This window comes from Malaclemys terrapin, chromosome 7 (assembly GCF_027887155.1).
Source record: "Malaclemys terrapin pileata isolate rMalTer1 chromosome 7, rMalTer1.hap1, whole genome shotgun sequence".
Taxonomy (NCBI): Eukaryota; Metazoa; Chordata; order Testudines; family Emydidae; genus Malaclemys; species Malaclemys terrapin.
In genome coordinates this window covers 93,963,749-93,987,554 of record NC_071511.1, presented here as the reverse complement: position 1 = coordinate 93,987,554, position 23,806 = coordinate 93,963,749, and the positions used below count along the sequence as shown (strand labels likewise).

The window sequence follows — 23,806 nt, the reverse complement described above, 5'->3', positions numbered from 1 at the left end:
GGATCTTAAAATTCCACTTGTTGAGCGGGATCTTCTACTCAACAGAGTGAATCCTATTGAAGAATGATACCAAAATATCAAATTCTAATTCACTCCCTGAAGGACAGTTGGCAGACTAAGGGTTTGTCTACACTACCACTTAAGTCGATATAACTTATGTTACTCAGGAGTGTGAGAAAAGTCACCCCCCTGAGCTACGCAAGTTATATCAACTTACAATGATGTCCACACTGTGCTATGTCAGTGGCCTCTCGTTGAGGTGGAGTAATTATGTTGATGGGAGAGCGCTCTCCGGTTGACATAGTGCATCTTCACCAGATGTGCTAGATCGGGGCAGCTGCATCAATGCAGCTGCGCCAATATAGTGCGGTAGTGAAGACAAGACCTGAGAGTCTCAAACTGGAATGGAATGAAATTAAAAAGAAAACTTAAGTGGAATATCAGGAAAACTTCCTGACGGGGACAAATCCTTTCCTCTACAGAAAAACTTGCAGGAAGAGGAAAAGTTCTACCATAATACCAGCATTGTGTGCTTGTGGAATTTCCCATGTCAGGGGTGAAAAGAGGAAAACAGTCTGAAGTCTTGTAATTGTAGTGTCAGAGGATCAGCGGGAAATCTAGTATCAGTGGTATGGAAAATCTTGGTACACATTGCCATCTGGTGGGCAATTAAATTTAAGAATAAAACATTTAAGGAGACAAATCTAGTTGTCTGTGGGAAAAGATGGTATTTTGTTTCCATTGAACAAAAAAAAAAAAAAAAACCAGAAAATTGCCTTTTTTCTTATGGTATTTTAACTCAGCTTGATTTGGAAATCAAAATAGTTTGCAGAGTGGTAGGAACAACTACAAAAACTGGAAGAAAAACAAGTGTAAAAGAAACTTGATTGAGACATAAAAAATAATTAATTGGATAGTGAAAACTGATCCTTTTTACCATGTCTGTCTCCCTTCAGAATACTGCGCACCACTGTGGTGCTGTAGGGTACATCTCCACTACACGCTTCTTTCAGCTGCATGTAGTGCAGTGGTTCTCATCCAGCGGTCTCGGGCCCACTAGGGGGCCGTGAGCAGGTTTCAGAGGAAACATCAAAATAAACCAGAGAGTAGGGCAGGTGTTCGACTCACTGGGGCTGAAGCCGAAGCCCGAGCTCCACAGCCTTGGGCTGAAGCTGAAGCTCAAACAACTTAGCTTTGCAGGTCCCCTGTGGCATAGGGCCCCAGGCAATTGCCTTGCTTGCTACCCCCTAATGCCAGCCCTGGCTTTTAATCTACTGGATATGCAGAAAAGGAGTTGTTGTGGAACAGGTGGGCCGTGGAGCTTTTATAGCATGTTGGGGCTGCCTCAGAAAGAAAAAGGTTGAGAACCCCTGATGCAGTGTACATACACGTAGACCTCCCCTAGCATGGAGGTAACTAGCAGCATAGACTGTGAGCAAGGCGTAGGCAAGTACAGACATGCCTGCAGGGTGTGGCTATGTACCCGAGTACATACCCTACACGCCTCTCTACTCCCCACACATTGCCTTCCTGTCTCCACTACTGTTTTTAGTAGTGTAGTGTCCTGCTGCCTCCTCACTACTGGAGTCTTTCCCTGAAGCAGTAGGGAAAGGTGCTGGCAGGGTGTGGACAGTGGGGAAAGGCTGAACCTTCCTCCACTGCCCACCCCCTGCCAGAGTCTTGCATTGCCACAGTGAAAGGCTCCAGCAGTGGGGAGGATTTTGAAAATACTGATTTCTCCAGGAAAGTGTTTGAACAAGATTCAACCCTGATTTTTTTAAATAAGGTTTTGCAGAGTTTGTCTCCTCACAACAGTTTCCTTTCATAATTTGTCTGCACATGTTGAGTCACTTTATGCATGTACAGTTTCAGTTTCTCCTTCCTATCTGCTTTCCTTTAGCTTGAACACATTCGGTTCTCTAAGCTTTCCATACATAGTAGGTTTCATTTTCCAAACATTCTATCCTTTCTGTTGCTCTCCTTTAACTCTTCCCAGTCTGCTCTGAGGCCTACCCAGTGCTCAGAAGAGAGGCATTTTGAATGTCTGTTTCCATGCATGATATAGCTATTATCCTTTGGGGTGAAAAGTGTCTTAAGGTGTAACTAGAATTGTTACAAACCCCACCACCACTCTGCTAGTATAGTCACTCTATCTGTGGCAGCATCGTGTTGCAGTTTAAAAAAATGAAAGAGTAATGACTACCAGGCTTAACAGTATTCTGGGTTCAGATCTGCAGACTTCTCAGAGGGAAAATATGACTCACTCCTTGGGGGCTTTTTGTTTTGAACAGTCCCTCTGACAGTGCTTTCTTGGGAAATTCCAATGTATCTAGACCCAATTTCACACTAGAGTTCACTACTACAAAGGTAAGAAGTTCATTTTAAGGTCCCTCTGTTCCAAACTGGACAAGCTGTGTGACCCACTCAGGCCTTAAGAAATGGGCACTCATAACTTGCACTGGTCAATAAAAAGAGGCCATAGCCTGTGCTGCACCTCCTCATAAGTGAAGCCAGAATGAGAGCCCACGAGGAGATGTAGATGTGCCTTTAAGCTACTTCTTGTACTTCTCTAATTCTGGCCTGCTCTAGGGGTTGGCATGGCAGATTACAAAATGTTCAGCCACACTCTTTCCCTCCTTCTTCTCCTCCACCTACACGGGGACTACATAGGAATGTAGCGTAGCACAGTCCATACTAGCCATATTCTACCCCTGCATTGGGGAATTCCCAGGAGGTCATTCCATCCCCTTTATGGCAGTGGAGCAGCATAAAAGGGCTGCAGTGGGGGACGTAATCGGCCCCAGGGGGTGTGAGATCTGTACACAGACAAAGGCAAACAATCTTGTTACTTATTACTAATTATTCATATAGTATCAGCGTGCCAGGCAGTGCTGTTCAGCTCCAGCAACTCTTCCGATCATGTGCAACATACAGAACACAGAAGTTAGATCACCTGTCTCCGAGCTATCGTTGCAATTAGTAGAGGGCTACTTGAGGAAGATTGTGAGCGTTTTGGCACTCTGTCTCTGACATCAGCATGCTGATTGGCATTAATACATATGGGTTGGTCATTTTGAATGTATAAGCATGTACTAGATGTGAAGTCTTGCTCCACGCGTGTCAAGAGATGTTTCCAAAAGTGCAGCATGCGTGTTCCATGTAAGAATTGAGGTGTAGTTGTGGATCCTAAACCAGGTGCAGGCTCTATAGCCATAAAAACTCTATGGACAGAACCATGAATGGCTGAACTTTCTCAAATGAACCTTATTGAGAGGATTGTCTCTCATTTTAAATTCAAATTTATCTGTTTCACACAAACCTGGCTTTAGCACTGGGATCCATTCAGGTCAATCTTTCCTTCACAGCCCTCCCAGGTCATGCAATCCTGGAAGATTTACTGTATTTCACTGGTAGCGTGATCATTAGTAGCAGACACCTAATACTGGTCTTAGCATTACACAGCTGCTCAAGCCTGCCCTGTAGTTGATTCACAGCACCTGATGCTTCTTTGCCTTGCACCCTTGTAGTCATTTAACTTGGGCAAAGTGCTACTTTTCTGTTTACAACCACTTACCATAGGTGTAAATGACTTCATGGGTGCAAAGGCACAAGGTGCAGACTGGGGAGAAACAGGCCCATACTCTTTGAGTAGCCAAAGAGCTGCTAGTAGCAATGTGGCTCATGGAAGCAGTGTTAGGCGGTGCACTGAGTGTGACTAATGGAGTTACACTGAGAGGCAGTGAGTCAAAGAAAAAATAGTAAAGGCATCATGTGACTGGAAAATCTCAGTCAGGAAGAAGAGCAGCGTTCACCAACCTAAAAATTCTAATGAGACTACCAATGAGCTGCATGGAATCAGTGAGTGGAGGGGGACAGACAGTCCCCAGACTTCAGTGATGAGGCGGAGCCCTCCACAGGAGTCATGAGAGATGGGAGACTTCCCTCCACAATCAGCCCAGGTAACTACTTTTCTCTTCAGCCAGCTGCACAGGGATGCAAGAAAATTAACATGATGGACAAATGATGTGATACAGTGTAGCAAATATTTTCACCTCACTTTCTCGTGGAGCTATATAAGGGACCCAGGAGAGAGAGGGAGAAAAGGAAATAGGTCCAGCACAAGAAATTTTGGTTCATAGGAAGTAGGACACTAACATAGGCTTACAGATTAACCTTTCTTTCCACAGAGTAGCCCTGCAGTTCTCTAGATTCTTTTGGAGGTTGATAAACTATGTGGCAGCCTAGTCATGCTGAACAGATTGGTCTGGTGCACAGCTTTCTGGGCTTCATATGGTCCTGAGATGAATGGAGTTCTCAGTTTTCATTCCTGTGGTTTACTGATACTATGAATCTGAAATCTTGAAACTGAGGTTATTATAGGCCAATTTATACAAATTAAAGGAAAGAACCATACACTATTTCAAGCTCTTCTTTTATTGCTGCTTGTGTCTTACTAGCTTTTCTAATGCAAAGATTTAAAGTATCAAACATTTGGGCCTTGGAGAGATCACAGCTGGTATTACAGACCTTTAAAAATTGAGGATCCAGTTCTGTCCTTCAGATATACAGGCACAGATCCCATTTCATTTCATGGATTTCTTTTAAGACCAGAAAGGACCATCATGATTATTGTAGAAGGCAATAAGCTGCACCCACACATCTGAGGTTAGTTTGGGGCCCTTTATGAAATATGTACATGTGCATATGCTTTCACAACTGAAAGTACCATTCAAAGTAATCTATAAAAACAAATATATTCATCTTGCAAATACTTACACAAGTGAATAGCCCCACTGACTTCAAATGGGATTTCTCATATAAGTAAATCTTTAACATGTTTACAGAGTACATTAAAGTTAGTCTTTACATTTAAAATAAGAACTGAAATCCTTTTTTCCCTAAGTATGTTTGCTGAAAATATTGTAAACATAACACCAGAGTTTTCATTCTTTTACATAAGGAAAATAGCTATAAACCATAATTTCAGCATAACTAAACACAAAGATCACCTATTGTCTGGGACCATAAATCCTTAGCTAAAGCTTCAATCCAAAATGTTGGCTGACTTTTTTGTGTGTGACACAGAAGCATTGTGAGTCCTCTGCATGAACTCCTATATTGTTGCTTTTTTAGTCACTGCTTCCCAGAATCTCTGTTCCCAGTCCTTTACAAAGAATAGGAAAATCTCAATCTTTGAAGTGCACATCGATGCGTTTCCAGAAGTTAGCCAGGCTGTCTGTGCTTGTTCACTCACCTCTTCTTTAATCAGTTAGAAATGCTGAAGGAAACGGTACTCTGAAACCTATAAAAATAATACTTACCAGTTTAGAAATATTTTTCTGCTGACTACACATTATGCCCATCAGAAAGGGCACTGCTTTGCTCAGCAGTATTGATATTTGATCTTCCGTTTTCTTGACTGCTGGAAGTGACTACATTCAGTTTTTTCTCAATTTTATCAGCAACAGTACGCATACTAAGTTTTCTCAGACTGACGATCAAATTTCCATAAGCCCCCTTCATTCCATGATGTTGATACCAGATATGGAACAATTTGATTTTCTGCTCAGTTGAATCATTTAAATGGTCCTGGACTGTCTGCTCTATGGCAGGTTCTGGGATTTCATGCCTCCGAACAAAATTCTTGACTTGTGTTAGTGTCATCTCCTCCACAATAGCAGGAATGTAGGTGCTCAGGTCAACATCTGACAATACAAATAACATTTGAAAACACAAACTCATGGCACTAGTATTTTACTGATCTTTCGAATGTTTTAAATATTCAAAACAGATGAAGTTTCAAGCCAAATGAGAGAGCAAGAGAGTCTTTTACAGGGAAATTCATAGTAGGAATGGGTCAACATGCTACACTTTCCCTTATGTTAGAAAATTCAAACATTCAGGTATGGACCCATATCCCCGTCCTGTGACTTCAAATAAGCCCTCAGATCTTTCTATAGGACCCTTTCTTCTTCCCTTCCTCCCATCACCAAATGTATGAATGTCATGTTAAGCAGGCAAGCACCTCTGGCATCCTCTTAGCTGGGCACTGAATCTCTCCGTGATGATACTACCATTGCTTGACTCATGCACTTGACAGTTCAGGGTCTAGAAGCCTATCTTCTGGGCTTTGCGTACGACTACATTTCAATACTACATTATCTGTAATACAGGGTGAATGCCTTTGGCTTTGGAAGCTGCAGCGTCCAGGAGATTAGAATATATGAATACCTGAGATCCAGCAACAAGCTTGCCAGTGGATCTACTGAACCAGTAGTGGGTTTCCTAGTTAGAGAGTCCTGTGGGACAAAGTCTTCAAAAATTTGCATATACTCACAATTTTCTAACAAGCAGGAAAACAGTTGGGTGCTTATCCAAGCAGAAACATTTTGGGTTTTTCAATAACTAATTTCTGCTAACATGTATCAAGTAACATAGGGTCTGCAGCCCTTACCGAGGCAAAACTTTCTTTGATTTAAAAACAATGAGAGTTGTCTTAATCAGGACTGCAGGGTTGCTTCCATAACAGACATTTATTTAATAAGGAGAGCTACAAATCAGTGAGGAGTGACAGCTTTTCAAAACAGAGACTGACCTGGCATTAAACTGAACAAAACATATATTCTTGCATGTGGGTTCTAAACCATATTTCTCACCATTCCTATAGAGAAAGTAAAATGTTATTTCATACCTGGGTACACGAGACGCTCCATTTCCTGGAAACAGATAAAGAAAAAAGTGTAAAGGAGGCCCTGCAGATTGTAGAGTCTCTGCCCTTCCCCCCCGCCCCCGTTTTTCTTGATTGTTGATTTTGTTGTTGTTGTTTTCTCACTTTTTCCCATCTTCCCTTCTTCTTTCAGTGGTAAAGTCCCTTTTGTACCTTATTGGGGGGGTGGGGTTGGGCTCCCACTACCAATTTTTTTTAAAACACCAAATTATGCAAAATGCTAAATTTCATGAAATTTGGAGTTTTCTCCCAGCTTTATCCATGACCCCTCTCTTTAGTAGCCAGGCCATGTTTAGAATACAGTGCACTAGCCAATTTTAAACTGAATAATAGAAATGAAGGAGATCTCTATATGGGTCACCGGACTAGTACAAGAACTTCAGGATCTTAGCTATTCAGAATGCTTAAGCAATGTATGGAACATTCTTTAGGACAGAAATGATCCTTTGTCTAAGTGAGGAGCTCCATACTAGGCTGGAGAGAGAGAGATGCTGCTGCAAGAAGGTAGCTTTTGCCAGCTCCACACCCTTCCTGTCTACAGCCCACAGACAAGCATCGGGGGGAGGGGGCAGAAATGATGCTCAACCCCTCCTCCTCCAGCAAACTTTGGGTCACTTTTTGCATGTTTCTGTAATGATCTGACCCTAATGAGTCAGGCCAGCAAATATGATACATTTTTTTCCGCAAGGTCCTCTGTAGAAAACTCTTCTGACCCCCACTCTCACTCTGCTTCCTCATGGTTCCCTCAGTGTTGCAACTGTCCTTTGGCCATAGAGAACTGGATGAACTGAGCCCCTCAGTGCTGCTCACAGATGGGCTGAGAGAGTAGAGAGGGTCACAGCAGAATGACACAATGTCCTCTCTTATCCTCAGCTGCTGAGCACTCACTGCTAGTCCCTTCCATTCTAAGGAACAATGCATGTTTAAACATAGGACTATTTAGGGGATAAAACCTTCAACTATATCTCAGGCAGAGAGAGAGTGGAACAATCCGAATAAAATCCCTGACTTCCTTCCTAGCTTGTGTGTGTAGCTGGAACAGGAGGATTTGAAAACTTCCTCTTGTTCTCCATATATACATTGTACTATACAAAACACTCTCTTTTTCAGAACTGCTTGGCAAAAATAACCTGGAACTCTCCCCCAAGTGTCTTTCTTTCTGTGGTGAAGTTCACTTCCCTCACATAAAGCCAGAGGGTAAAGGGAGGACAGGCCTCCACAATCTACACAGCCCCAGTGTGGATTTCAGTGGTGCAGGGGGCCTCGTGCACCAAGCTGAATTTCAGCCATGCTAAGCAATGATACTTACAGGGGTGCGTGGTTTGTGGACAACCCAATGCCGCATCTGATTGTTCAAATCAAAATCCTGCCGTTTCTTCTTGTCTGAAACAAACCATGCCAAAGAATTTTAAAAAACAGCACAGAGTATGTATCAGTGCTAAAATGGAGCACCTAAAAGAGGAGAATTATGATTAATTAAGCAGTAGAGTAGTCAATTCAGTATACAGTATGGATGAAGAAAAGAGACTAACTTACAACAGTATGCTGCTACGGCTGATAGTGATACGATGGTGATTACGATTCCAACCACTACTAGAAAGATCCACCAGAAGTTTCCTGATAATTTAGAGCATTGTAAAATTTACATAAAAGCAAAGCACAGAAAAACAGTGCAATAAGGCCAGCATGGAACAGGATTATAAAGGTCAGACTATGGAAGGCCCTTGTATAGATGTGTGTGGTGTGGGGAGACGACCAGTGAGGTGCAAGGAGTCTTCCTTCTCTGCTCCTTACATCCCTGTGCCAGGGCAAGACACATAAATTATTCCTGTTCTCTCCTGCCAACAGGGACTGCTCCCTGTTACTATTCCCTATGGTACAAGCCACTCTACAAGGGGCAACCCTGCCACACCAGCCAGCGGAACTGACCATTCATGGACTGGAGGCCATGTTCCACCTTTGTGCAGCCATGTGTGTGCTCTCCCTGCATACCAGGTGTCCCCAGGAAGCATTTTATATGGTGGTGCAGCTCCACGCTGCCTCAACCTTGGGCTTAACGCACACAGTCTGGCCTACATTGCATAGCTGATTCCACTGTATCCAACTGATTCTACCTGTGGAGATACCAAGATTAAGTAATTCATTCTCACTTTTACATATGGTATTTGTGGTCTGGGTGCATTCTTTTTCAATTGCGCCATTTTCACACCTAGAGAAAATATGAAAAATGTGTATGTATTTAATAGTAATTTAACAATAGAAAAACAACACAATCTGTCATGAAAACAAGGCAAAGTTATCCATGCCCCCCACACTGTTATGAGTTGGCTTTTAATATAGTAAGAAAGTGGAGTTTTGAATTTAGTAGGGAGGAAGAAGTGTCTCTCTAGTCCTCCAATGTTGTTATATTTAGCCTCTAGGGATTCTTGTCCAGTTTCCTGTAAGTCAGGAGTCATAATGTAAATGATAATACCACTATTTACAGAGTGCATCCACATGGCCTTGTGATAAAACAAAGGAGGGAGCTTAATAGAGAAAAAGGAGTGAAGAGAAAGGCAATAAAGAAAGGACCAACAGCGCTCCTTCTAAAATAACCCAAACACATTTGGAATAAAGTTTTTACTTGCTTTTTAAAAGTAAAGAGAGATTAGGACAGAGATGATTTTGGGAAGGCAGAAACAGTTCCACTCATTAAGGTGCCCAATAACAAAAGCACAATTGCCTACACCCATTAATAGCTGAGGGGAGAGGGCACGCCTTGATAGAACCAAAAAGCATGCTGGCCTTATTCACAACAGAGCTGGTAATCAAACACTCATGCAGCAGGAAACAGAGGGTATGCCTACAGTACAATTAGACACCTGTGGCTGGCCTGTGTCAGCTGACTCGGGCTAAAATAATCTGGCTAAGAGGTTATTGAACTATGGTGTACTGTAGACAGTAGAGCTGGAGCCTGGGTCTAGGACCCTGCGAGATGGGAGGATCCCAAAAACTGAGCTGCAGCCTGAGCCCAAACTTCTACACTGCAATCAAACCTCTTTAGCCTCTTAGCCTGAGCTCCTTAGCCTGAATCAGATGGCACAGGCCAGCTGTGGGTGTCTAATTGCAGTGTAGACCTACAGAGAATTGCCTCTTGCACCAGGGCTACATGACTGTTTATGAATAGGAAACAAACACATCTCTCAATCTGCCAAGGCCCCAGTGTGGGATGCAGTCAGTGTGTGACAAAGACCCAAAATCAGAGACTTAAAATACTCATACCAGAAAACTAAAATGCTGAGGGATTCATTCCTTCAGCCAAAATCACTCTAAAATCTCAGTTTCATAATTTTAGATTTCTGATGAAAATAAATTTATGCAGTAAATGAAGGAATACCAAATCTGTATGTACTATACTTGCTTTGTGACTAAAATGAGATGTATGCAGTGTTGTTGTAGCTGTGTTGGTCCTAGAATATTCGATAGACAAGATGGGTTACGCAATATCCTTTATTGGACAAATATATTACCTCACCCATCTTGTCTCTCTAAAATGAGTGATGTCACTTCCGGGGGGGGGGGGGGGGAGGGCTAGAGGTATGGGTCCAAGGGAATTTGGCAGAAGAGAATATAAAAGGCACCTGCTGCTTTCCCTGAAGTTCTCTTCCTCTACAGACTGTCACCCTCTGGTACTGCCAGACCTTCCAACTCTACTTCCTCCCCCATCCAATCCATCATTCCATAACCTCCTGTCATGGAATAATCTTCTATCCACCCCAACAGAACACACAAAGACAAAGCTCAAAAAAACTTGGAATGGGAATTATTAAAAGTGGCCTCTAAATGTGTGTGTAGATTTGTGCATTCAAATACATATTTGGACACAATTGTGGTAACTGTCCATGCAAATGGGGACCTATAAAATTTTAGGCCTTGTCCAGACTAGGTAAAAAAGTGCTTTTTCCCTCTAAATGAATGAGTTCAATAGAACTAGCTTAATTCAACTGAAAACCTCGTTAGGCTATAACTTGACCGCTAAACTGGAGCTAACAGGTGTTTAAGCATGTCTACATTGATGTGGGATTTTCAATTGAGTTAAGTGAGCTAAATTGATTGGAAAAACTAGTATCTTTCTTTCCTAATCTAAACACTACCTTAGAGGCCACATTGATATTGACAAACTGGCTGAGTCTGGCTAATTCACATTAAATAACGCACCATTTGAATAGTTAAATAATAAAGACCTCAAACTTACTTGCTGCATGGATCGCAATGATGACATGGGCCAGAAGAACTGCAAAAGTAGTGTTGTTTACACCTGCATTTTGTGTCCTGAGTGACGGTACAATGTTCTGCAACTTCCAAATCTAAAATAAATCCCAAGAGTTTTCTTCAATTAGAAGAAGAAGGTGGCACTCTAACTATTTTAGTGCACCATTAGCAAATGCTATGCTCAGGCCTAGTGCTGTTAGCTCTGTTACTGTATGCAGCAACGTGAGCTGCTCATAATACCAAGCATCACCATATTGTTTTCTACATGCTCCTTCTGATTGTGTGATACTGGGAAGAGGAGGGAAGGAAGGAGTCCTCTGCAATCAAATGCTGCAAAAAAGAGCTGACAATAAGCACTTGCTTTGCTGGAAGGGGACTAGTATATAACATTACAAAATACTGGCAGGTTTTTTTCTCATTCATCATTCTATGATACTTTATATAATTAATGGTCTGGTCTCCTGCATATTCAGTTGCCACTTCTGTAATGGTTCCCTGTGCATCTCCTGCATCATCTGCTGGCATCATCCTCTGGTGCAGTTCCCGGATGTCCATCTACTTATTTGAACTGGACATTGGGTAAAACAGACAAGTTGGGCAGTGCCAAGTCACTCTGTTTGGCCTGGTTTGAACTAGTTTAGTCTTCTTCTAGTAAGATCTTGCTATTTAAAGTCAACTTTTATCCATCATTGGCTATTAAGATTGACCTGACTGCAGAGATCTTATAACAGCACGAGATACCCATACAGTACCAGTAACACCTCTAGATCTGAAGGTGACCTTTAAAAAATATTTTCTTTAGCTGACAACAGTTTGAGTCCCAGGTGAGGCAGGCACTCAGATAGCGAGTGGGGACATTTGTCAGTACCTCGAGAGATATTAAAGGAAAGGACATGCTGCTGGAACTGAACCCCAGCCCCCACCTAAAAATGCCAATTTCAACAGCCACTGAGGGTTGTGATGTGGCTGCAAGAGAAGGCTCCTTGTGCCCCCTCCCACACACTTGCACAGCCAGAGGGCCAGACACAATCAAGCACAAAACCCTGCTCAGGGTCCTGAGATTCTAACAACTTTAAAAAGAAGTTTAAATTCATTTAAAATTAATACAACATTTCCTTATTGGTAACTTTTTGTAAGCTAAGGATTTTCAACTCTTTGATGTGACTTGTGGCCCCACTCTCAGCCACCTGAAAATGGGTTTCCTCAAATGCCTCTTCTAATATTATGCACAAATTTCTACTATGTCTTGCTTATGCAGAACCTCTGAGTTTGAGGAGAAGCAGCTGCACACCTGCTTCAGTGAGGATAGAGTGGGAGCAGGTTTATGTTCTCCCAGATGGTTGCTTTGTGTCATGGGTGTGTGTGTCCATTTTAAAACACTCAAAACTGTGTCTCTGAGAAAATTAAGTTGTATCTCACATTGCCTAGTGTGTTTTTTTTTTTTTTTTTTTTTTATCATAAGGAACGATTCAAGGTAACTTCTGTAAGCAAGGTATTAAATGGAAACATTGGTTTTGGTGTACCCTTTGTTAACACCCTAAATGTTTGAATATATCTATAATGTTTTCACTGTGGACCAGATTGTGAGCCAAGGTAAATGCCAACACAAGGGATTCTGAGGGCATAAGTTGAGTGTGACCGACTGCACCCCTATATTCTGACCCTACACAATCTTTGTACAAAATATACCTTGTGAGGTATCATTTGAAAACTAATGACTCACTAGTCCAGGGTCGGCAACCTCTGGCACACGGCTCACCAGGGTAAGCACCCTGACGGGCCGGGTCAGTTTGCTTACCTGCCACGTCGGCAGGTTTGGCCGATCGCGGCTACCACTGGCCGCGGTTCGCCGTCCCAGGCCAAGTGGGAGCTGTGATCAGCCGAACCTGCCAACGTGGCAGTTAAACAAACTGGCCCTGCCCGCCAGGGTGCTTACCCTGGCGAGCTGCATGCCAGAGGTTGCCGACCCCTGCACTAGTCAATCATATCATAGTGAAATGCACGTAATGACATTATATGTACAGTTATGAACATAAGATGAAGTTACAACTGACACGTGTTTACCAGACAAGTTTGGGGAGTGGGTAACCAGTTTCCCAAAGACAAAGGACAAGCTGATGCCGCTAACCAAGTGTCATCAAAGTTGACTGGCCATCACCTGTCAAGTGGCCATACTTTGGCTGCAAGGTGGGTGGCAGGAACAAATCGATTCACATTTTAACTAACAACATGGAACCTCTTTCACCACGAGACCCCATGCCTCCACCACCATAGCTGGAAGGTAGTTGATCTAGGAGTAACCCTGAGGAAAATGCATTTCAAAGGGTGGCTGGACTATAAAAGAGAGGGGGCAAAAACACCCCAGGTAGAAAAAAATAGAGAAAAAGACTCTCTCTCTCTTGCTTTTTCATCTAAGATGACAAAAGAAGCAGTCTTTGGACTTTGGGAGGGGTTCTGACCAGAGACCTTGGTCAGCCCTGTTGCTGGAAACATTTGGTAAGAACCTTGAACCAAGTCTAGTTTGTTAACTTTTAGTTACTAGAAAGCATTTTATCTTTATTTCTCTTGTAGCCATTTCTGACTTTAATGCCTTATACTTATACTCACTTAAGAATCCATCTCTTTGTAGTTAAGTAAACTTGTTTTATTCTTTAATCAAAATTAATCCAGTGTTGTGTTTAAACTGAATTGTTTGGTGACTCCAATTAAAGTAGCAAACTGTTGTAACAGTTTTCAAGTACGTAAAAGGTTGTTACAAGGAGGAGGAAGAAAAATTGTTTTTCTTAACCTCTGAGGATAGGACAAGAAGCGATGGGCTTAAATTGCAGCAAGGGAGGTTTCGGTTGGACATTAGGAAAAACCCTGTCAGGGTGGTTAAGCACTGGATTAAATTGCCTAAGGAGAGTGTGGAAACTCTATCATTGGAGATTTTTAAGAGCACGTTGGACAAACACCTGTCAGGGATGGTCTAGAAGATAATACTTAGTCCTGCCATGAGTGCAGGGACTGGACTAGATGACCTCTCAAGGTCCCTTCCAGTCCTATGATACTATGATTTGACCCCTTAAAGAGGAAATGGATCTATAATACCTGAACTGTCCAGGAGAGGGCTGGACAGAGTAGAAAACGCATTTTTGGGGGGAAACGTGGGACTGGGAATGTGTTGGGCCCACCCTGCAACTGGAAACCAAGTGGGAGCTGGAGTTCGACTGGAGTGTTGCTGGCAGGTTGCAGCTATAAACAGATATTCAGGGTATGACCTGCACACTGTTTGTCTGTTTGTGAGGGTCCCAGGTTGGGACCTACAGCACCATAGCATTGTGAGGCACCCAACGTTGCAAGGCAGGTGATGACACAACCCCTCACTAGTCTGGATTGCACCCTGGAATGTCATAGTGAACTACCCATATCACATGTCACAGTGTGGGTGAAAGAGCCATCTTGAGGGACTTCTACTTGCCCTCCAACACAGGTGGGTGGGGAGTGGACAGAGCCTTAACTCTGTTCCCTCTCAAAGTGCCAACAGTGCACCTGAACAATTGCTCAGGAAAAGCACTGCCATGGCATACTTCCTCCCCCTCACAGAGAAAAGGGGACCCAGAGACCAAATTGTAACTCTGTCACAATTTCCTCCCTGGTCTATCATAACTATATGCTACCCCTTTCTCGAAGCTTGTGGTAACTCCCCAGTCTTGTCCTACGGAAAGTTTTTGTTGCTTGAGTTGCTATTTTACAGACATACCAAGTTCAGAGTCACATGACTTGCACCTTATGCACTTATCAAGGGAATTGTCATAATCCACGTATGTTGATCCTTCTGTGCATGGTTTACAAGTTGTGTTTTTGTCCTTTGTGCAATCAACAACTTTAAATGAACCTGTAAAAAAAAAAAAAAAAGCGAAAAGAAAAATGAAAGTTGTAGTATCGATACCTAGAAGTTGTCAGCTGGAAGATCTGCTTCAGATTTTCTGTTTCTCTTCATCTCTTAAACTTTCTAATTTATGAATAATGACAGGATCAACATTTTCTAAATGCTACAGATAAATTATATGGGTTTCGATCCATACATGTCTTTTGGTAATGTAGCATATATAGGGTTGGATTTAAAATTCTAACTATTAAAAACAAGAAGGAAAATTTACTAAACAAATGATCTGTTCAATGAAAATACCCATTCACCGGTATAAATGTGGAGTTGTGTGGGCAAAAGAGCATGAATGCATTTTTTTTTTTTACCTCCTTCAAAATTGTGCATGTAAATATCCCAGTGCTTTTCTATGAATCCAAGTAGCTTACACGGACTTGTCTGAAATCCATGGGAAGTTATTGGCATGAACTTAGTAAATATTTGTGTGTTTTTCTATGATTCTGCATTCTAGCTAAGCTTGGAACAGATCATGTGAAAGTACTCGCATAGCATGGAATAATCATATACATCTTTAGGGAAACAGCTTAAATACAAGCAGGTTAGAGTCCAATCCACAGAATACAGTTTTCAGTGCCCAAGGGATTTCTAAATGAAAATATGAAGCCAATGTAGTCCTGTCACTTGGGGGCCAGAGGAAGGCCCTATAACACTGTGTCCCAGTAGAAGCTTCAGCATGTAGAGCAGGGGTAAATTATTTTTATTTTCGGGGTCCATTCAAAAATGTCTGGCAGTCCAGATTTGGCCCACAGTCCACCTATTGACTCCCTCTGATGTAGAGTATTTATCAAGCAGTATGCAGTTCTGCCTGTGGCCATTTCCACTCACCTCTTTATTTTTCAATAAATTATTTTAAAATGATACCTACCAGGTGGACACATCTTACAGCAGATATTTTCTGCAGCATATTCTCCCTCTTTACATTTAAGTTCCCTTTTAGAAATATTCCTCTTTATAGACAGCTTATCATATATAGTGTGTGCAGCGGGTACATCACTGTCACATTGTGATCCAATAGTCCAACCAAACACCTAGGAGAGAACAGTAAAATTATAGGTGTGGGAAAATTGCTCAAACTCTTCCTCCTACCCTGTCTTCCTGCTATTTGTAGAGTGGGCCACAGTAGCACTAGACCCTGAGAGAGAAGTAGATGAAGGCGTGGGAGCAGTACCCCACAGCAAGGGTTGGAGGAGAGGTGGGGAGGGGAAAGGGCGGAAACAATGTCTCACAATGTGTTCCATATCTCAGGGGGTCATCCTACACAAAGATGCCATAGTGACAGCATCATTGCCTTCTTCCAGGCCTGTGAGAAGATTGGCTCTGGGAGCCAAAAGTACTCTGAGAGCACTGCAGGGTGTGGAGGTGTGTCCGTGTCCCCCAGCGCCTGCAGCAGCTCTGACTGACTGCTTTGCTAGGGGACCTACAGCAGGGTCTGGAAACCCACAATCCATGGGGAAACCTGTAGGTTAGCAGGTCTGACATTGTGAAGTGGACTACACACAGGATCAAAGAAGTAAAATGGAGGCAGAATGCCCTTAATTCATCTACTTGGGCTATCCTGACCACAGGTGCAGCACACAGGTGTAAATGGGGCTACACTGTCAGTAGGCCTGAAGGAAATTATGATGCTGTCCACGAACAGGAGGGCTGTGACTCAGAGGGGTTTCTGAGTCACAATGCTTCTCAGAGCAGCTCTTTGGGCATGTAGTCTAGCCATCATTCCTTGCTCAGGGCTGTGCTTAAAGTCACATTCTTGCTCTGAGAAACTGTTCATGTTCCAGAAATATTTATTCTCAGACACACGGGGCCGGATTCTCCTCTCCTTTGCTCTTTTATACCAGTAACAGGTGCAGTTCCAGCAATTCAGAGGAGGTAATATTGATTGATACCAATGTGAGAGAGAGAGAGGAGAATCAGCACCAGAGTATCAAGTCAGCAGCTGTCATTTGAAAAGGAGGATACAGTGTGGAACAGAAAGATAAATACAGGGAGAGCATACGGTGGAACAAGAATCAGTGAGCCAAAATGTACAGTGTTACTACAAATTCCATTTAGTGCTAGGGACAGAAAGTGAAGGACAAATACAAGATGAGCATGAAAAGAAAAAGGTGTAAAGAATGGGGTAGAATGAGTTATTATAATAACTTTCTAAATGACAGACACGTGCAGAGCAAATAACTGATAACTATGCAGAAACCACACTAACAAACCCTTCTAGCTTCTACTACGTGCATGCATGAACTCAGAACTCTCCTCAAAACCACCAAAACCGCCCCACCTCTCCCCCTGGTTGACACAATAGGGAAAGACAGAAACATAATATATAGTAACATATATAGAACCAATTCATTACCACAGATAATCCTGTACTTCCTAATACAATAAATGTGGACTACTTCTCAGGAGCTGTCTTTCAAGTAGCATAACATAGGCACGGCACGCAGAAACTTTATACATTGCCCTACACCTGATATTCTTCCTTTTTTTGCTTCTCTTTATCCCCAAAGTGACATTCTAATTTTTCACAATATTACTTTATATCCTAGAGTCACTTTATTCTTTTTCTTTTGATTCTCCTTGGAATTGCCACTCCCACATGATATGCAGTCCTCTGAAATTAAAATTTAATTACTAATAACAAAATGAACACTAATGTTAACACAATTTGATGGTACGCTTGGGAAACCAATCATGTCCTCAGTAGTACCCATATCACTCAGTGGCAATAACTGAAGGTACATGCATGCATTAAGGGGATGATAGGTGCTTTTTGATCTGTTTTCATGAAAACAGATGTATACAATGTATACTTTCAGCCGAGAATGACTCATAGAGGCTTGGTTTTGTTCTTTTCCTAATCTAAAATAAATGCCATTTTCAAAACTAAAAGTCTAAACATCTAGTAGGAACAAAATAAATAGGGGCAACTAACCCCAGAAAAACCCTTAAGAAATCATACTTTGGGCCAGATTATCAATTCCAATTCCAATTGATCTGCTCAGGCATTAACCTTCTTTCAGAGCCCCTCTCTATACTGGGGAACCCTAGAAGTGCGTTCCAATGGCAGGCACCAGTCGGGGAGTCCCTGGCAGTGTGGCAATTGAGCCAAGGTACCTTCAGAGCCACGGCAGAACCATTGAGGACCTAGTGGCTCCTCCAGGATCCATGTGATTTGTGGACAATACCTCAGGTCTCTTACACAGGGGGAACAGTTCCCACCAGTGGAAGACTTCAGAGGAAACACTATGTAGGGGCATAATGATCTAACCTTACCATTGTCGTAATACATACAATATTTGTACGTGAGACCCAGATGAGTGGATGGACAATTGCTTAAATAGTAAATTGCTTAAAAGAAATTCTCTGCTTCCTCTAGTCACCCATTCTCTTCTTTCATTGATTTCCCATCCCCACATGGGAGCGTGCTCCTGCATCTATTAATTTGGGGCCATAATTTTCATCCATTCAAAACCTCCCATCTGTTCTTGCATCAGTCACACAGCAGCAAGTGCACATAGCTCATTAGGGGCTTTCAAGAAATTTAAAAAGGGGGAGAGGAGATTTCCTTGCTTTGGTGTTGGATAGCAAGACATGGGAAGTTTCATTTATGTTCTGATGTTTGTCTGCTCTTGGTAGTTATTTCACTAATGATGACTTTATGAACAGTTTATCTCCCTTTTGCTATTTTAATGATTTTTTTCTTTTGCAAATTCAAAAGCTTACATTAATCCTAGCAAGATGGAACTATCAAACAGGTGGTAATTTTATATTATTTGGCAAATGGATCCTTTCCTTGCACTCTTTTAGATGAAGCAGACTTCTTACTATAGCAGGTGCTCTCTGGTCCAGACATGCCAAACCCATGAGAAAAAATGCAGAAAATTGGACTTGTTTTTGGCTTAATTGGCTTGTGAGTTGCTTGTTGGCTAGTTTTGGGCTTGTAGCTTGTTGCTTCTGTTTTTTTTTTATCAGCTCCCAGCAAGCAGGGACAAGGGGCAAACAGGGGCAAGGAGGGGACAGAGTCAGGGGTGCACAGTAGGCCCACCACAGTCCCAGACTGCACGCCGGGGGGGATTTAGTCACATAGAGTGTTGGGGTTCTTAGGGATTGGTTTGTTTTGGCCTTGTTTTCAAATGGGGTTAGCTTAATTTTTGGCTTATTGTGAAAGTCAGAGTGCTTATTTACCGTGTGAAAGTTGGCAACTGTGCTCTGGTCCAGTTTCCAGTAGCACATTTTTCTCTTTCCATTCCCTCCTCTTTTTGCTGTTTTTCATCTATCCTATTCTTTTTTCACACTAAAATGAAATGTACAGTTATCAGTGAACTTCACTGAAGCAACCACTCAAAGTGACAGTTCCTCATGTTCCAAAGTTTTCAGCGCACTTGAGTCATGAGAACCAGTGGGGCCAGAAAGAGGAATTGAGTTTAATTTTGCAAAGTCAAGTGAGTTACTGTGATGTAAAACCACTAGAATCTGCGTATCTTTGGTGCTGAGGTTAATAGGATCTGTGTGTGTTCAGTGTGTCTGGAAATCAGACTCATTGGGGTCTAAAACCCCAGTTCCCCCAAACAAGATCAAATTTGAAAATGTTGGCATTAATTTCTTGTCTCAGTTTCCCCACCTGTACAGTGGGGGTAATAACACATCCTTGTATCACATGAGTTTTCTGTGGATTTTTTAGAGTTCTTTCTCAATGCACATTTATTAATGGTTACTGTCTATTGTTAAGACTTGCAGCAACACTAACAGCTTCTATCTCATTGTTGCTACTCTGTGGCCGGATGTCAAAATGGAAGATTCAAGGGAAGCTTATGATCTGTTTTTTTCTTGTATACAATATATTGCAGTTCACTTTTCAGCATTTCCTGGTTGTTCAGTGTCTTGCATCAAAGTAGAAGAAAACAGAAATTCATCTTTGCAGTAGTATAGGTAAACATATTGTGCAAGTACAGACCCAGTTATGCAAACCCTTATGACAAGATTCACTTTACACGTGTCATCCAGTCGACTTGAATCTATTTATGTGCATTCATTTTAAACACGTGTACAAATCTGTGCACTATTAGAGTCATAAGGAGTATCATGGGTGGAACAAACACTTTAGTGTGAGGGCCTTAACTTCTAAGAGGTCTTTTCTAAATTCTCAGAAATTGGCCACTTATTATATACACAATCTTACTATATGAACTAGAAAATTATTGGCTAGTATTAGTTTGCTGTTTTCAAGGTACCCAAATCTGTTCCTATTAAATTTAGTTTTATATAGGTTCTGGTACCACACTCATCATCGTACGAGTGTCCTCCAGCTGTTTTTTCAAATGGTCTGTGTTTTGCTTGTTATATGAGGGCAGGTCTATGATTAATCTTTTGGTAACATAGAAGGAATAGTAAGAGCCTAAGGAGTGACACCTGATCAAACATCACCTAATGAAATTAATAGGCAGCAGAGGAAGTACTTTTTCATGCAACACACAACTAAGTGGTGGAACTCATTGTCATGGGATGTTGTGATAGCTAAAGTATCACTGGGTTCACAAAAGGACTGGATAACTTCAAGGAGAATAGGTCCATCAATGGCTATTAGCCAAGATGGTCAGGGACACAGCCCCATGCTTGGGGCGATCCTAAACCTCCAACTACCAAAAGATGGGAGCAAAAAATAGGGGTGGATTACTCCATAATTGCCCTGTTCTGTATGCTCCCTCTGAAGCTCTGGTATAGGCCACTGGGTAAGATGGACCATGATCTTATGTGCTTAAGGATCTGCTTCTGCAACTGATGTGCCATGAGTACAAGGGTTTGCTTCTGTGGAATCATCTACAGGATCAAGGCCTAATAAACCCAACTACTTCCATGTTCTTGTGTAAGTAAATTAATCGATCAGACACATACTGCAGGGCTTTTTTTTTTTTCTTTTTTTCTTTTTTTTTTAAGTGTGGTAAAATCATATGTTAGAAAAATCAGGGAAGAGGGAATAAAAGGTTTCTGGGAGATCTACTTCCCCTCTGGCTAATGGGACTGGGATTTGACAGAGAGCCTGGTTTAGACGGAAACATCAGCCTATTGTGTATATTAAAGGAAGGGATGATGGGAAGAAGTTTTGTTTACACCACTATCAGTTTGACCTAAATTCAGAATATAGATGCATTTCTATTTCTGACTGTGATTATGTCTATTTAAGCGTGATATATTTGGAGTACGTCTCTGCAATTGGTGTGCTGTAGGCGTTCTCCCCTTTTGACACACGCAGCATACACTTCCGCTGTTTGGACGTTGAGCATCCTCTATACTATTTAATTTATATTTTGGTGTTTTGTGGAGTGGCACAGTTGTAAGGCTCCATAGTATAAACTGAGTCACATAACTGCATTACCAAAATTAATTTCGCACCCCTCAAGTGATGAATAAAATCTACTGTTAAAATTTTGCTACCAATCATCTCAATACTAGCCTCTGCTCCGCAAACAATCATTCAGTGCCAAATATAACCATGCTGCGGGAAGATCTTATGTGTGAAATTCAAGACCATATCGCTGAGAGAGTTGACAGCAGTAACTGAGGGACGATTCATACAGTTATGGTCCTCAGACAAAATGCTAGAAAACATCAGAAAGAGCAGGGGTTCTCAAACTGTGGGTCAGGACCTTGCAGGGTGTCACAAGCTTATTCCATGGGGAGTCGCGAGCTGTCAGCCTCCACCCCAAACCCCGCCAGCATTTATAATGGTGTTAAATATATTTTAAAGTGTTTTTAATTTATCAGGGGAGGGGGTGTCGCACTCAGAGGCTTGCTATGTGAAAGCGGTCACCAGTACAAAAGTTTGAGAACCACTGAGAAACACTGGACCTGAGATTCTATCTCCCTGGAGTGGAAGAAGGGAATGATAAATCCCAGTCCTGCAAATACTTAAGCACACGTTTAACTTTACTACCCTGAGCAGTCTCACTGATTTCAATAGGAGAACTACTCACGGTAGCAAAGTCAAGAATGTGCTTAAGTGTTTGCAGGCTCGGGGCCATAATAAGTAAAAGTTTTATAAACTGAGGATGTCACATTTTCAGGGTCCAATCCTGCTCCCAACTGATATCAAGAGTAGTTTGTTCATTAATATTATTTAATTTCATCTCAAGTCTGCAGTTTGCATGGATCACCATTAAAGGATCAGTAATTGCCAACTGCTGGGACAGTTTTCTTATACTGGGAAATAGATGTGATAACTGTGACGTGTTGGCAAATGTCAATTTTCAAAAATAGAACAACAGCTCTCCAAAATTAGGAATTCATTTGTAAGCCAGCCAAGGGCTATACCAACTCTGCAAAACATTCAGTTTGTCCTCTATTGCATCATGTTCTTTATAACTTAAGTACAAGTCAGGGAGCGAAAGACTTCAGTTTTACTGCATTGCTTCACTCCCCAGAAATACCCAAAGTGACAAACGTACGGGTGAACGGAGGAGTTCCCTTTACAGCTACCTGGAGTCTCCCTTCACTAGTCTTTTTAAAACATTCCCAAAAATCAAACCGCTTCTAGGAAACAATATTTCCGAGCCACGTCTCCTTCACATGGTCTCTGAGTCAATTGGCCCCAATCTTAAGGAAGCAGGAATACGTTCTGTTTAGTGCGGCTGTGTCACGCAGCAGGCAGGACTTTATCTCTACCCGATCTCACTTCTCAGAAACGATCATTGTTTATGGTCGAAGTCGAGCGAGCGAGCGAGGGATCGAACTTTACCTGCGTTCCCTAGTGGGCTGCACCGGACCAGCCGAGCCCCCGGCTCCTCCTCGCGGAGGGCGGGGAGCTGGTTTGTGTCCCGCGCTGTGCACCCCAGCAGAGTGAGGGAAGTGACAGGTCCTGTCCATCGCCCCCCGGCAGCTGTCTGCGCCCCTACCCCAGTATTTACTGAGCGAGCCACCGGCGCAAACAGGGGGTCGGAGATTCCCCGTGAAGTTGGCCCCGCTAGAGGCGCAGCCCTGGGGAGACTGACAAGCGACCGCCCGAGCCGCGGGAATCCCGCCCGGCCCCCTCCCCGGACAGCCCGGCGGCGTGGCACGGGCGAGACGGGACTTACTAGGACGAGGCGGAGGAAGAGGAGCCCTGCGCTCATGCTGCAGCCGGCCGGCCGGCGCGGTGCCCGGGCAAGCCCTCCAAAGCGAAAGTGAGTCGCTGCCCTCGCCGCCGTCCCCCCTGGGTGTGCATCGAGCACTGGTGCCCAGCTGCAGCACCTGCCCCGCCCCGCGCTGTGCCGGCCAGGGGCGGGCTCCTCCCCCGGGGCCGGCCGCCGCCCGCCCCGCGCCAGTGCCAAGCGCGGAGGGGGGAGGGGGAAAGAAAGCAGGGAGGGATCCCCGCGAAGGGCGAGGTGTAGGGAGCGCCTGGAGCACTAGGGGACAGTGTGGCCCGGAGAAGCTGCGTAGAGCCGCAGCTGGGACTGGGAGGATCCTTCTTCCAGTAGACACCAAGTGTTGTTGCTACAGCTTTGCAAGGTGCAATGTGGGCTCCCCGCTCACCCCAGCAGCAGCCTCGTGGACAAGCGGCAAAACAATTGTATTGATCTCAACGTTAGGCGTTAGCACTGGATTCCTCTGGTCCTGCTCCTGGACAGGGCCTGGCTGTGGTTGTATCTGGCCAGCTTATGTTGGAAAGAGTCCCAGATGTCTGACTCTTGCTACATGCTTAGGGTTGCCAACCCTCTAGGATTGGCCGGGAGTGTCCCGGAATCCCCATCGATCTGCCCCGGTGGCTGTTGAAAGCAATCTAGGAGATTTTAATAGGATATTTTAAGAAAATGACATTACCTCATGTTGGGGGGGGGGAAATTTCCCGGAATTGCTTCAGTCAGAGTTGGCAGCCCATGCTCTTTCAGATGCCTGAGTCCAGAACAGTCTTGCCCTCAGGTGCATCCGAG

The 23,806-nt window shown here is 43.1% G+C and overlaps 1 protein-coding gene across 1 annotated transcript; it reads right to left on the bottom strand.

The window, feature by feature from the left end:
- Positions 1–4,666: 4,666 nt before the first annotated feature.
- On the bottom strand, positions 4,667–23,143 carry FAS (Fas cell surface death receptor). Its single transcript, XM_054035812.1, has 9 exons — positions 22,973–23,143; positions 15,772–15,934; positions 14,721–14,855; positions 10,962–11,073; positions 8,878–8,936; positions 8,264–8,344; positions 8,037–8,110; positions 6,692–6,716; positions 4,667–5,705 (listed from the first exon to the last, which is right to left on the bottom strand). The coding sequence occupies exons 1-9, from the start codon at positions 23,006–23,008 to the stop codon at positions 5,347–5,349; spliced, it is 1,044 nt and encodes a 347-aa protein (XP_053891787.1). The 5' UTR covers positions 23,009–23,143; the 3' UTR covers positions 4,667–5,346.
- Between the last annotated feature and the right edge of the window lie 663 nt (positions 23,144–23,806).

What these genes read in the sequence shown, in the direction of transcription:
- FAS (XM_054035812.1), bottom strand. Translation starts at nt 23,008, where the DNA reads ATGAGCGCAGGGCTCCTCTTCCTCCGCCTCGTCCTA. An exon ending in AGCCGTAGCAGCATACTGTT is followed by an intron (nt 8,111 to 8,263) that starts GTAAGTTAGTCT and finishes GGTTTGTTTCAG; the next exon opens with ACAAGAAGAAACGGCAGGAT. An exon ending in TCCACAAACCACGCACCCCT is followed by an intron (nt 6,717 to 8,036) that starts GTAAGTATCATT and finishes ATCTGTTTCCAG; the next exon opens with GAAATGGAGCGTCTCGTGTA.